The 12873-nt window shown below is 41.3% G+C and overlaps 1 protein-coding gene across 8 annotated transcripts in view; it reads left to right on the top strand.

Annotated features, from left to right (window-relative positions):
• The window catches only part of ADCYAP1R1 (ADCYAP receptor type I), a 121034-nt gene that overhangs the window by 81563 nt on the left and 26598 nt on the right, over positions 1-12873 (top strand). For all 8 annotated transcript variants that reach the window (XM_042472194.1, XM_042472193.1, XM_042472192.1 and 5 more), the window contains exons 7-12: positions 2161-2282; positions 3604-3701; positions 6223-6355; positions 9137-9290; positions 10312-10372; positions 12183-12252. In XM_042472194.1, the coding sequence (XP_042328128.1) occupies positions 2161-2282; positions 3604-3701; positions 6223-6355; positions 9137-9290; positions 10312-10372; positions 12183-12252 (638 nt within the window). The remainder of the gene's footprint in view (positions 1-2160; positions 2283-3603; positions 3702-6222; positions 6356-9136; positions 9291-10311; positions 10373-12182; positions 12253-12873) is intronic.

The following is a 12873-nucleotide window of genomic DNA, read 5'->3' as shown; positions in this document are numbered from 1 at the left end:
TTTTGCCCATGCAACCATGAACTCAATATTTCTGTTGTGCTATCATCACCATCATCAACAATCATCAACATCATCTTTAACATGATCAACATCATCATCCCAGGACATTTTTAAAATCCATGTGAACTGATATTTGCTCGCTGAAATAGAGGACATGTTTTGGAAAAAGAGAATATATGGTAGTCCTATCTAAGGCATATGTCTGCATTTCTGGGTTTTGGTTTTTTGTTTGTTTGTTTAGTGATTTGTATTTCAGGCATTTGCATTTTAAAATCCCATAGCTTTGCACACAGTATATTTTCCAGAAACAGCCTGTAAACCTTGTAGATGTGTGAATGGTGGGGGCAAGGAGTTTACTTCTCTTGCAACAAGTTGGAAGAGAAAGTTCATCTTTCATTGAGATGATCGATTCTGATGAAATTTCTTTCCACCTTCTATTCGGGGATGATTTCAGTGTGGAATCTCTTCAAAGGCACATAATATGCTCAACCTCACATCCTTTTCCAAAGGGCTTGTTCAAAAAGAACATCTCTCTCTGAAAGTCAAGGCCATGGTGATATTGGTTTTTGTTCTCTCATATAATGGAAAATTCATAGCATCATTCAAGTTGGCAGTATCGGAAGTGAAAACGAAATGAGTTTGGGACTGTTACACCGTCCAACAAAGAAGGGGCAACATGCCTAGAAATTAATTAGTTCTTCTGGTTTGCAAGGGCATTCAAAGCCAAATGACATCTTACATCCAGGTCTATGTAACTCTGCTCCAACTTTTTTCTTTTAATGAAAGCGAGCCTGTGGGGAAAGGGATGCCAAAACCTTTCTGTAGCCAGCTAATTTTTTTCTGTCTGAAGTATTAACTTATCATCTCTTTACTTATCAAAATATTTCTACATCAGTGCCTTCAGGTCATTCCCGACTTAGAGCAACCCTAAAGCTATCACAGGGCTTTCTCGGCCAGATTTGTTCTGATGGGGTGCTGTCTTTGCCTTCCTCTGAGGCTGAGAGAGTGGGACTTGCCCAAGGTCCATGGCCATAAAGGGGTGCAAACCTTGTATAAATCTGTTTTATATCTGAGGCCTTAATGTTACTTGGTACAGCAGCCAAAGTTGTTGTTGTTGTTATGTTTATTTGTATAGCGTCATAGGCTTTACATGGCGCTTTACAGAGGAGAGAAAACCACAATCCAAAATAGAAACAAAAGCCTACCTACGGTGCACAATCTAAAACTACGAACAAGATTAAAGAATTAATAAAGCATTACTATAACAAAGTTAAAACAATACTATAAAAGTGTAAATTAATAAGAAGTGGGTTTACAGTATATCCGCAAAGGCTCATGCTATAATAAAAACCATTTAGTCTTAAAGGTCCTGCCACATTTGTTTTTTCTCTCTCCCTCCTTTCCTCTTTTTTATTTTGCAAGAGACTAACATGGCTACATCGCTGTATCTAAATCGGTGGTTCTTAACCTTCTTTGGGTCACAGGTTGGAGAATCTGATTAAAGTTATGAACCCCTTCTCCATGAAACTATACAGAAATATACTTTTCAAGTAATAGGAAGAAAATCAAAGCAGAAAAATCCTTGTACCCAGTTCACGGATGCTATGAAGGTCATTTGCAAACCCACTGGGAGTCCATGGACCGCTGGTTCACAACCCCTGATCTAAGTGCTAAGGAATTCAGATCAATCTTGTTGATTTTGAACCATGTTGATGGAGATACAGAGCAATTTGACCTTAACATTAATAATATTTATGAACTTAAGTGGTTGACACTATTGCCTCCATATTTCACCATTCTTGGGAGGCCAGGATCACTTGATGTTCTTCAAGGAAATTGTGTAAGAGTCAATGGTATGGTCCCTTCTGTCTCCAACTCCTGTCCAGTCTTTCTCCTTAAATGCTTTTCACAACTTGGAAGAACTTTGCAATAAGGCTGCAGATCAGCAGTATTCATGGCTGCTGCCTTGCCAGCAGAAGCAGCTGTATCAGCAACTAGACCTTGGAAGAAAGTCATTATAAATAGTAGGGATGTGTTTTTTTTTTCAGAACGCTGCAATATTTCATCTGGAGCCAAGAGCCTAGGGACTTTTCCATGCCCTTTTGCATCCCCTTGTGGATCCTTTCTCCAAAGATGTCCTGTGTTTGTTTTACCTCCCAGGTGCCATACCAGGTTTCAAGGTCAGCAGGAACTGCACTGAGAAAGGCTGGTCAGAACCTTTCCCCCATTACTATGATGCCTGTGGATTTATTGAGAATGAAAACGTATCTGATTACAACCAGGTAGGCTAGAACTAAATATCAGTCTGTTTCTGTCCTTTTTACAGTTCATGATTGTCCGTTAGTCCTTTTTCTGCATTACTATGTACATTGTAAAAAGTCTTCATGAACATTTGCGTATAATGCATATTTAAATGAATGCTGTTAAACCTGCCCCTAACTCTTTAACAGAGAAACCTATCGGTTATATCCTTTTCCCTATAGGTCCCTATTGCATTCCATGAGCTGGGATTGGCTGGTTCTAACCAGGCTTGATGTCTTTATTTCGACTATAAGAGATTGATTGAATCCATTAGATTTATCACCAGGTTGACTCAGTATGGAGGCATTAAGTGCAAAAATTTCCCATGCAACATGTCCAACTTTCTGTAGATTTTATTTATTTACAAATATTTATATACGTTTCAGTTTTCCTGATGGTTTATAAAACTAAATGGTACAGAATATACAAATACACAATATGCAACTTAGCATAGGTTCTGTGTGAGATCCATAATAGACTTCATCTTGGAGTAAACAGTGTGTGCTAAAATAAGTATGTTTTCAACATGCACTGAAAAATAAGGGCATTTGGATTAGGTTGAAGTTCTCATGAAAGACCATTCTGTGTGATAGGTGCCACCACACTGAATGACCTGCTTAAAGTAACCACCAAGCAGACCTCAGGAGAGTGTGGCATGATCAGTAAGACCTCTTCAGGTGATTTTAAATGTGGCATGGATCTGGAAGGGACAAGGTGGTTTGTCTGGCAACCAGTCCCAAGAAAATATACAAATACAGTATGGCTCATGTATCCATGAGGGAAACCGTGGTTAGCAGAGAAGGCTCTATTTCTGGTAGATATTTATCATAGAGTTGCACTGGAGGACCTCCAGGTGTCTAGAGAGGTCTCTCTAGACATCTGGAGGTCCTCCAACTCAACTCTATGGTCAGCTTCTGACAGAGGTTGTCCATAAAGTCATGCTGGAGGACCTCCAGATGCCTAGAGAGACTTTATTTTCCCAGATGCAGGTAAGTGAAACCACAGTTACCAGTCCTGCAGATACAGGGGTTCTACTTTGTTCTCAAAGGGAACATGCAAAAAATTCTGGTAGGCAAAGATTTTTTTAAAAGGTTTCTCATTTCTGTACATGAAACACGAAACGACTGGCAACCCTCACAAGGAGAGGCATACATAATTATGTCTCTTCTGTCCTCTTTTGTCCTGGTTTCAAAGATATGTATGAAAGGAATAGAGAAGAATTTTGTTCTGGGGAGGGGGAAAGCAGATGCTCTGCCATGTTTCTCCTCCATAACCATGACCATATTGTGGTTTACTTTTCAGGATTACTACTACCTCTCAGTAAAAGCTCTCTACACAGTTGGTTACAGCACGTCCCTGGTTTCACTCACCACCGCTATGGTGATCTTGTGCCGTTTCAGGTAAGTTTGCATTAATGGGCAATGGTGTGTGGCCAGGTTGAGGATCACGAAATCAAAACAAGCCAGTGTATAACTCAAATTTTGAGAGCCACCAGATACTTTCAAGCCACCCATAATTCAAAATTCATGCATTCGGACCACTATGTTGCTCCACATTCTAACTCCTGAGTATCTCCAGACTGTTCTGCCATGTGAAATGAGAGACTATGCTGACAATAGCATTGCTTCTGATAGGGCAGGGTTGGGAGGGAGGATAGGGAATCTATGTTAGCCCCCCAGAAGAGTTTGGAAAGCTGCACTTTCTGCAACATAATATATATATATAGTGCAGCCTCAAACTCATCCATTGCACTCCGTGTGTGCTGACCTCTGCAATTTCCCCAAATGCGGGAAACTTGTTTGAAGACATGGAGGCATGTCATACTCTCCAACTTTACCCAGATTGAAAACTGGAACATGGAACATATGTGGCCAAATAACAGCAGAGTTTGGTCAAGATGGCAAATGTTATTAATGAGGAAGCATGCATAAGCTGGTGAGGCTGTGTCAGTTTGCTTTTGCCTGAATCAGTTGGGAAGTACAAGATTGCACTCCTTCCCCTCCTATACCCCTGCTGGGATAATTGAGTGCTAACTGCTTTTGCATGTTGAATTCAGTTTGCAGCAACAGAGATATGATTGTTATTGATTTGTATTTATAACGTATCATTCTCCAAGATTGGGACTCAAAGCAGTTTACAAATTAAATTAACAATATAGTTGAAAACATGCAAATAATGAACATTAAAATAGATTTAAACTATAGTCAAGCCTTTACCAACTGCGGGCTTGCCATCTACAGATTGGAGCATCTGTGGATGGCCTGCCATTCCAGCGCTGTCACATGCATGTTGCACTACCATTGCGAAGAATGGGACTAAGTCCCATGCTATTTGCTATCCAGGGGGGGGGGGGGTTAAGGAATGAAACCCCCATGGATACGAAGAGCCACCTGTACAGGTTGGATCTCCCTTATGTGGAATTCTGCAATCTGAAATATTCCAAAATGCAAAACTGTTTTCAGGGAAGGCTGAGATAGTGATACCTTTGCTTTCTGATGGTTCAATGTACACAAAATTTGCTTCCTGCACAAAATTATTAAAAAATACAGTGGGCTATTCTTATCCACAGTCTTGTCATCTGCAGATTTGAGCTTCCACAGATGGCAAGCCCTGTTGATTTTAATGGACACGTGTGCATACAGCTGCACAAGGGGCCGTGTACCACAATGGCCTGTTTCAGACTGCCAAAATAAAGCTGTTTCGGGTCTCTTTGGAGGTATGCTGTTTAAATGATGCATGGGTCCTAAGAATCCGGAAGCTGCACCAAAGCTGCACTCCAGTGCTTAGGAATGGAGTGTGGCTTTGGCGCGACCTCCGGACTCTTAGGACCCATGCATCATTTAAATAGCATACCTCCAAAGAGACCCGAAGCAGCTTTATTTTGGCAGTCTGTAACAGGCCAATGCGACTTGAGGTCCTTTGTTTTTTCGTTATCTGTGGGAGGAGGAGACCCTGTGGATGCAAAGAGACAACTGTAATGCATATACATTTCCTTTCAGTCTATGTGTATAAGGTGTAGTTTTGTTGTTTCTGACTTATGGAGACCCTAAGGTGATCCTATCATGGAATTTTCCTGGCATGATTTGTTCAGAGAAGTTTTGTCATTACTTCCCCTGAGGCTGAGAGCATGTGACTTGCCCAAAGTCACCCAGTGAGTCTCATGACCAAACTGGAAAATGAATCCAGGTCTCCCAGAGTCATAGTCCAATACGCAAACCATGACACCATACTGTATAGAAATCGTAAATGAATTTTATGTTTAGACTTGGATCCCTTTTCCAAGATCTCATATGTATATGCAAATATTCTGAAATCTCTATAACTCAGAAATTCAAAACATTCCTGGTCCCAAGCATTTTAGATAAGGGAGACTCATGCTGTATTACTGATATCAAAACAATTTAAAACAAAGACTTTAAAGGGGCAAAAAGCAGTTAAAACAGGACAGTTTAGAACAATACAGCACTCTCTTCCAAGCTCTTTCATCAAAAGCATTCAGTTCTAAAAGTGTATTTGAATATAAACATCTTCACTTTCAACAAAAAGACTGCAAGGAGGGAATCATTCTAGCCTTCTTAGGAAGGGAGTCCCAAAGCCAAGGTGCAACCGCTGAGAAGGCCCTACTTGTGTCCCCACCAACAATACTAGTGAAGACAGAAATGCCTGTTCTGATGATCTTTGAGTAATGGCAGCTTCATAAGGTCTGTCAGAAGGATTGGACCTAATCCATTTGGACCTTGTCCTGCAACTCCCATTATTCCTGACTGCTAGTCATCTTGGTCAGGGTTGATGAATATTATAGTCTGAAACATGTGAAAGAAGAAAACAAAGATTGGGAAGACCTATAGAGAAGAATGTAAGGGAAATGGTCTGTAAATAGGATGCAATCTTTACTTCTTGCTGTCTTTTCCTTCTTTCCAGGAAACTGCACTGTACCCGGAACTTTATTCACATGAACCTCTTTGTTTCCTTCATCCTCCGAGCCATATCCGTCTTCATTAAGGATGGAGTCCTATACGCTGAACAAGATAGCAACCATTGTTTTGTCTCAACGGTAAAGCAGGCCAGAAACAGTCATCACTTTCTGGGAGGAAAAGAGGAAAAAATAGCTGTTACTAGTGCAATAAACAGTGGAATGGGGATTTAAACATGCTCATATCACTTGGCCTACTGGAGTGAACAAAGATTGGGAGTTGTTAAAATGCAATAGCAGGCCCAGAGGCTTGAACTGACTTAGCACTGCCAAAGCATAAAAATAATTTCTGTATATCTCCCTTTTAATTACTTGATTTAGATCCCTCCCCCCACCCCTGGACCTGCAATTTACTGTCAAGGTTGCTTTGATTGAGAGTTCCTGCATGGCAGGGGTTGGACTGGATGGCCCTTGTGGTCTCTTCCAACTCTACAATTCTATGATTCTATAAGTTTTTTGGTTTTTTTGGGCCAGCCCCTGCAAAAACTGCACTGAGTGCACTCAGTGCATATATGAACAACCCGGAAATAACTCAGTTTCCACACCAGGTTATTTCATAATGTGCATGAGCTGTTGCAATTGGGAAAAAATTAGGTGCTCTTTAGGTAAAACATGCCAAATGCTTGTTTTACCTAAATTGCAATTTAAAATACAATTTTTTAAAAAAATATCTCCCAGTTTAATGTTTAAAAAGTTTAAAGTGCCTTTTCCAGTTATCCTCTGAATTTGCTAGTAAAAGGAAGGATGCTGGAAAGATACCTATCATTTTACTCTTCATATATTTGTCATTTTAGTAAAGGGTACAGTCTCACACTGGCTTGGTGAAGCGTTGTTGTTGTTGTTGTTGTTGTTGTTGTATGTGTTCAAGTCATTTCCGACTTACGGCGGCCCTATATAGAAGCTATCATGGGGTTTTCTTGGCAAGATTTGTTCAGAGGAGGTTTGCTGTGGCCTTCCCCTGAGGCTGAGAGAGTATGGCTTGCTGAAGGTCACACAGTGGGTTCCATAGTTGAGCTGGAAATTGAACCCTGGTCTTCCAAGTTGCAGTCCAATACTTAAACCATGAAGCTTTAGGCATAAAGCATGACCAAACCTCTCCTTGCTTCCCTCCAAACATACACAAACATCTGCTGCAATGCCCACCCCATTGATATTTAGTGATGGGAGAAGGACAGGGACACTCAAGAAGTATCCCAATGTGTTTTTGGATCTGGAAGCACAAGGAAAGTATCATCTGGATTGCCTGAGATTCCAAGAGGAGGATGTATTTGAGGGCTTCTGTCTGAGGAAATGCATATGGATGTTGCCTGGGTGTCTCCCATCCAACAACTAAATGGCTGTGGAGGTACACTCTGGTGGGTGACATGTATGCCTTTGGAAAGGGTTGTTGCACAAGGAGCTACTAAATACCTGCTTCCACAGTGCCATGCAGAGGAATAACAGGAGCAGTCAGCATGGTGTAGTGGTTTGAGCATTGGACTATGACTGGCGACTACAATTCAATTCCCAGCTTGGCCATGAAACTCACTAGATGACCTGGGGCAAGTCACATGCTCTCAGCCTCAGATGAAGGCAATGGCAAACCACCTCTGAACAAATCTTGCTGAGAAAACCCCATGATAAGTTCACCTTAGTGTTGCTGTAAGTAGGGAATGACTTGAATAATACATGCATCTATCAGGAACAGAATTCTAGTCCTTTTGTCCCAATGCAGCAAAATATTTTTTATGAATATTAGATCATTGAGTGGAAAAAAGAGAAGTGGTGCTAATGAGGGAAGGAAGCAGCCACTTAATTGTGCAGATTGTGCATTTAATTACATACTTGGTACAACTGGTGTGTGATATGCCACAGGGATTCAGCTGGGCATACCCACTGGAGATTTCTTGGTATAGGGACACGTGTTCTCACTTGGTCCATTTTTGCTACCATGTGACAACGAATTCCACAAAATTCATAGGTCTTAAGTTTTCCAGGTCACCTAGTGTGGTGCAGCCTTCTATGAGCTGCTTAGCAATTTACCACGTATTTATTTTTCCCCCTTGCATTCTTATTCAAAAGCCTTCTTTGGAATTGCTCTGTACACACATAGGCATATGCTCACAGCTGGGTCCTTTTCTTGAATTCACGAAAAGCCTGGGAGACTTCAGTCTGCCAATTAGCAGCCATTGTGTTCTTGCTCTCAGCCTCCACTCGAAAGCAGTAAGCTTCCTGCCAGCTGAAAGATTTCATCAAATGCCTCCTGATGTCTGAAATTGCTCGGAATGGAACTCTCTAAGCAGCTTTTGCAATGTTCCCTCCCTACTCCACAATACTTTTTAACGTTAAAAAAAGCATAATTGCGTTTTCTACATTTGTTCTTTATGTTGTTGTTGTTGCTGGTGCTGTTGTTGTTCTTATTAGCTCTCAACATTTGTGGCTGTGACTTTTGCAGAACTGATTATTTGCAGATTTGTTTAATATGTTCTAGGTCCTCCTGAAGATCTGTTTGTGGTCAACATAAACAGAGTCACACTGGAGGACCGTCCTAGAGATTCCTAGAGAAAACACTTCTCTTGGCATTTGTAAGTCCTCCAGCATGATTCTGTGCTCAGTGTATGGCAGTTGTTGGCTATAGAGTTACACTTGAGGATCTAGACATTCCTAGAGAGATGTTCTCTCAGGTAACCAAAAAAAAGGTGGCTTTATTTACAGTATTTGCGTTTTTTCCACTTTCATGTGGATCCCTAACACCAGCAAATGTGGAGGACTCAGTGTAGTACTAATCTTCCATATTTAAGCATTTCAGCATGGCTGACCTGAATTCTTGTCGACAACCACCTTACAGAGCAAAATGTTGACATTTGTGTTTGTCTTCTGCAGGTGGAATGCAAAGCAGTGATGGTCTTTTTCCACTACTGTGTGATGTCCAACTATTTCTGGCTCTTCATTGAGGGACTGTACCTCTTCACCTTATTAGTAGAAACCTTCTTTCCAGAAAGGAGATACTTCTACTGGTATACCATCATTGGATGGGGTAAGCTTCTTTCTGAGCATTTCTTCCTTAGATTATACGCACTTGAGCATGGTGCTAAAGGGACTCATGGTTTGTGTGACTGAACCCTCTCCAGGTTGGTCTAACCTTTGGTTTCCTATCACTCACCTTACACTTGTACTCTCCATAAGATCCTTCCCTGGATCTAGGGCCTCAAGATGACCTTTGATGAGTGGTTTCTGTTCCTCCCCCTTGCTGTTCCCAAGTATGCTGTTTGCCTTTCTTTCCATTTTCTTTTCTTTTTTTTTTTCTTTTTACTTAATGGATTGCCATAAATACACCAACTGCAGACTCACGATCCACAGATTTGAGCTTCTGTGGATGGCAAGCCCCAGATTTTTAAATGGGTGCATGTGCATGCAGCCACGCATGTGTGCATGCACACCTATTGAAAAGAATGGGACTTAAGATCCCACATTTTTTGCTATTCATGGGGGAATTCGGAATGGACCCCCCCCCATGGATAGCAAGAGTCTACTGTATAGATTGAAAGCATGCTGGAAAGGGGTTAGAGCAAGAACACAGGGCTGAGAGACCAGTATGCAGAGGCCAGGACAGAAGCAGCACCATCACACTTTTGAAGAGCTGTGTGATAGTTACTGTCTCCAATCCAGAATGTTTGCATTTTCTACACAAATGCTACCTGAGTGCCTTATGAGCTTAGTGTGATAAAGTCCTATGAAACCGAAAGAGTATAGACAGTGTTTCCACTCTCCCCCTTATGTAATGCAAATTGTACGTATGGGTCAATGCTCAGATAAGACTTTGGATGGGACAAAGACCCCAGTAAAAATCGGTGTCTTTGCCATGTAGAGCCCTACACTCATCGTGCATTACTTGGTATAATCTTGCATTACTTGGACTGAAATCAGTCGCATTCATTGATCACTAAGATTGGGTGCATCAAACTGGCAGACAAATGTGAGCTTAAGTCTCATCAACACTTCAGAAGCACCACTGTAAGAGAATCTGTCAAATACCATCCTCTTCCTTGATTTCTCAGGAACGCCCACCATTTGTGTCACTGTCTGGGCTGTCCTTCGACTTCACTTCGATGATGTTGGGTATGTATCCCTGGGTAATACTTGTCTAGATCATTCGTATTGTCTGAAGCATCCTCCAAAGACCTGGCCACTTTTATTCATATTTGGATGGGCTCCAAATTAAAGTATTGGCATAGTGGTCTGAGTGTTGGACTACAACTTTGTAGGCCAGGGTTCAATTCCCCACTTGGCCATGAAAGTCACTAGGTGACCTTAGGCAAGTCACATGCTCTCAGCCTCAGGAGAGGATAACGGCAAACCTCCTCTGAACAAATCTGGCCAAGAAAACCCCATGATAGGGTCGCCCTAGGGTTGCCTTAGGTTTGCCATAAGTCAGAAATGTCTTGAAAGCACACAACAACAATAACCAGAGTCTCTCATTTAAGAGAAATTTCCCTTGTCCCAGCCAATGCCCAAGTGGTGGATGGCACAAGTCAACATCATCTGCTTTGGACCCATGACGGAGGCCAGAGGTAGCAAAGTCTTTTCAACAGTGGCACTAAAGACTTGACATGCCATTCTACAGGAAGGTTGGTTGACTCCCTCTCTGATTTCATCCAGCAAGTTGCAAGAAAAGCATTCTTGTTCTGTCTTGGCTATGGGAAATTGGTTTGTGCTTGTCCCAGTTGTGCTTGAAGCTGTGTTTCCACATGATATTCTTTTTGATTGCTTGGTCAAACTGTTTTGACATACTAGTTTCATGAGTGTACCTTCTTTCTACACTGCTTTGGAAACCCTGGGGTGAATCTTACTGTAAAAATAATGCAGTTTGAAACCACTTTAACATCCACAGAATCCTGGGATTTGTAGTTTGTAGTTTTGTGAGGCCCCTGCAGTTTTTGTCAGAGAAGGCTAAAGACCTTGTAAAACTACAAATTCCAGCAATCCATATGATGGAGCTACAGCATGGTGTCAAATGGCATCATTTCTACAGTGTAGATGCACTCATGGTCTTTTCTGTTATAAGCTGTGAAGTTTTCTAGCTGAGACCGAAGGAGATAAGATTTGGTCAGGGAAGGCTACTGCTGCTTAGAAGAGGAACACTAACTCTCTGGATGTTCGTGTGTTCAGTTTGTTTTTGCATCATAAAACACTCTGATCCTCTTTCCTCAAAAATGGAATGCAGGCTTGATGATTCCCCTTGGGAACTTGTTACTTCTTAAGGAAGGAAAGTGCCTCAGCTCTCAAATACTAAGTTCAGCAGTAGGGATGAAAAATGTGTCAGTTTGGCTTTCTTTCCCAGTGGAATTTATATTGATTCTGCTCAAAAAACAACTGGGATGAAACCTTTGCTCATCCCCATCCATTAGTTTCAGTTTCTCACACATCAAATTTGTGTATGTTTTGGGAACTTCTGTGTTTTTATTTTAAAAATGAAAATGCAACACTGATTTGAAACAAAAGGTGGACATGTATCTCTATTAGGCTGTTGCAGCCAGTATTACATGGAGGCCCCCCTTTCAGTTCATGTGTTGAGAATAGGATTCACTGCCAAGAGAAAACTCCTTTAATGGAGCTGTCTATAATGCTGCACCTGTTTCAGGGCTAGGATCCACTGCTATGGGTATCTCCTTTACAATATGGACTAAAACCCAAAGCAGATCAGTTGGATTCAGCAGGTGCCTCTGGTTGCAGAGACTGGAGAAACAAGACATTTCAGGATAGATGCTCTTTTGTATATAAAAAAATTACTATCATGCCAAATAAATATTGAACATGAATGGTATTAGTCATCATTTTAAGAGCAGAGCTGTTTGTTTTCATTTGGGAGCTTAATCTTTCTCCTTTCTCTCTTTCATTCCCTGCCTCTTTCCTTCCATATGGGCATCAGCTGCTGGGACATTAATGGCAACACAGCCTTGTGGTGGGTGATCAAAGGCCCCGTGGTTGCATCAATAATGGTAAGCCACAGAGGAGAAAGGATTCCCTGGGTATGAGCCATAGCTGAGCATCAATCATCATGCCTTAGATAACAGATATTAGATAACAGAACCCAAGAGCTTGCTGGATCTGCTCATTTCCACTATCAAAACTTCCAGAAGAACTGATACAGTACACAGTTTAGGGCTTTCTGTAAAGGATCATCCAAGGCCCTGAGACTTCTAAGTTAAAGCGCGAAACCTAGTCTCATCTGTACTGCAGAATTAATCCATCTTAACACCACTTTAGCTGCCAAGGCTCAGTGCTATGGAATGCTGGGATTTCTGGCACAAATCAAAGAGGCTGTGATGTTCCAAGCTGAAATGCTTGGCCACTGGTTGCTCTAGCTTCTTGCTTAAGCTGGCAGACTTATGGTTCCTGATCCATGTACACAGGTCTGTGGTTGTTTTCCCCATGTATAGCAGAGATAAACGTGAATGAAAATGACTATTAAACTGCATTCGTTTGCACTCAGAGAGATGTCTGATTTAAAGATTTCATTTTAGGCTTCAGCCAAAGATAGAAAAGGACATTTCTCCTTTTTTGCTAGGATAATAATAATAATAATAATAATAATAATAATAATAATAATAATAATAATA

This window comes from Sceloporus undulatus, chromosome 6 (assembly GCF_019175285.1).
Source record: "Sceloporus undulatus isolate JIND9_A2432 ecotype Alabama chromosome 6, SceUnd_v1.1, whole genome shotgun sequence".
NCBI lineage: Eukaryota > Metazoa > Chordata > Lepidosauria > Squamata > Phrynosomatidae > Sceloporus > Sceloporus undulatus.
The sequence above is the reverse complement of the archived record's forward strand: the minus strand, read 5'-3'. Positions and strand labels throughout refer to the sequence as shown.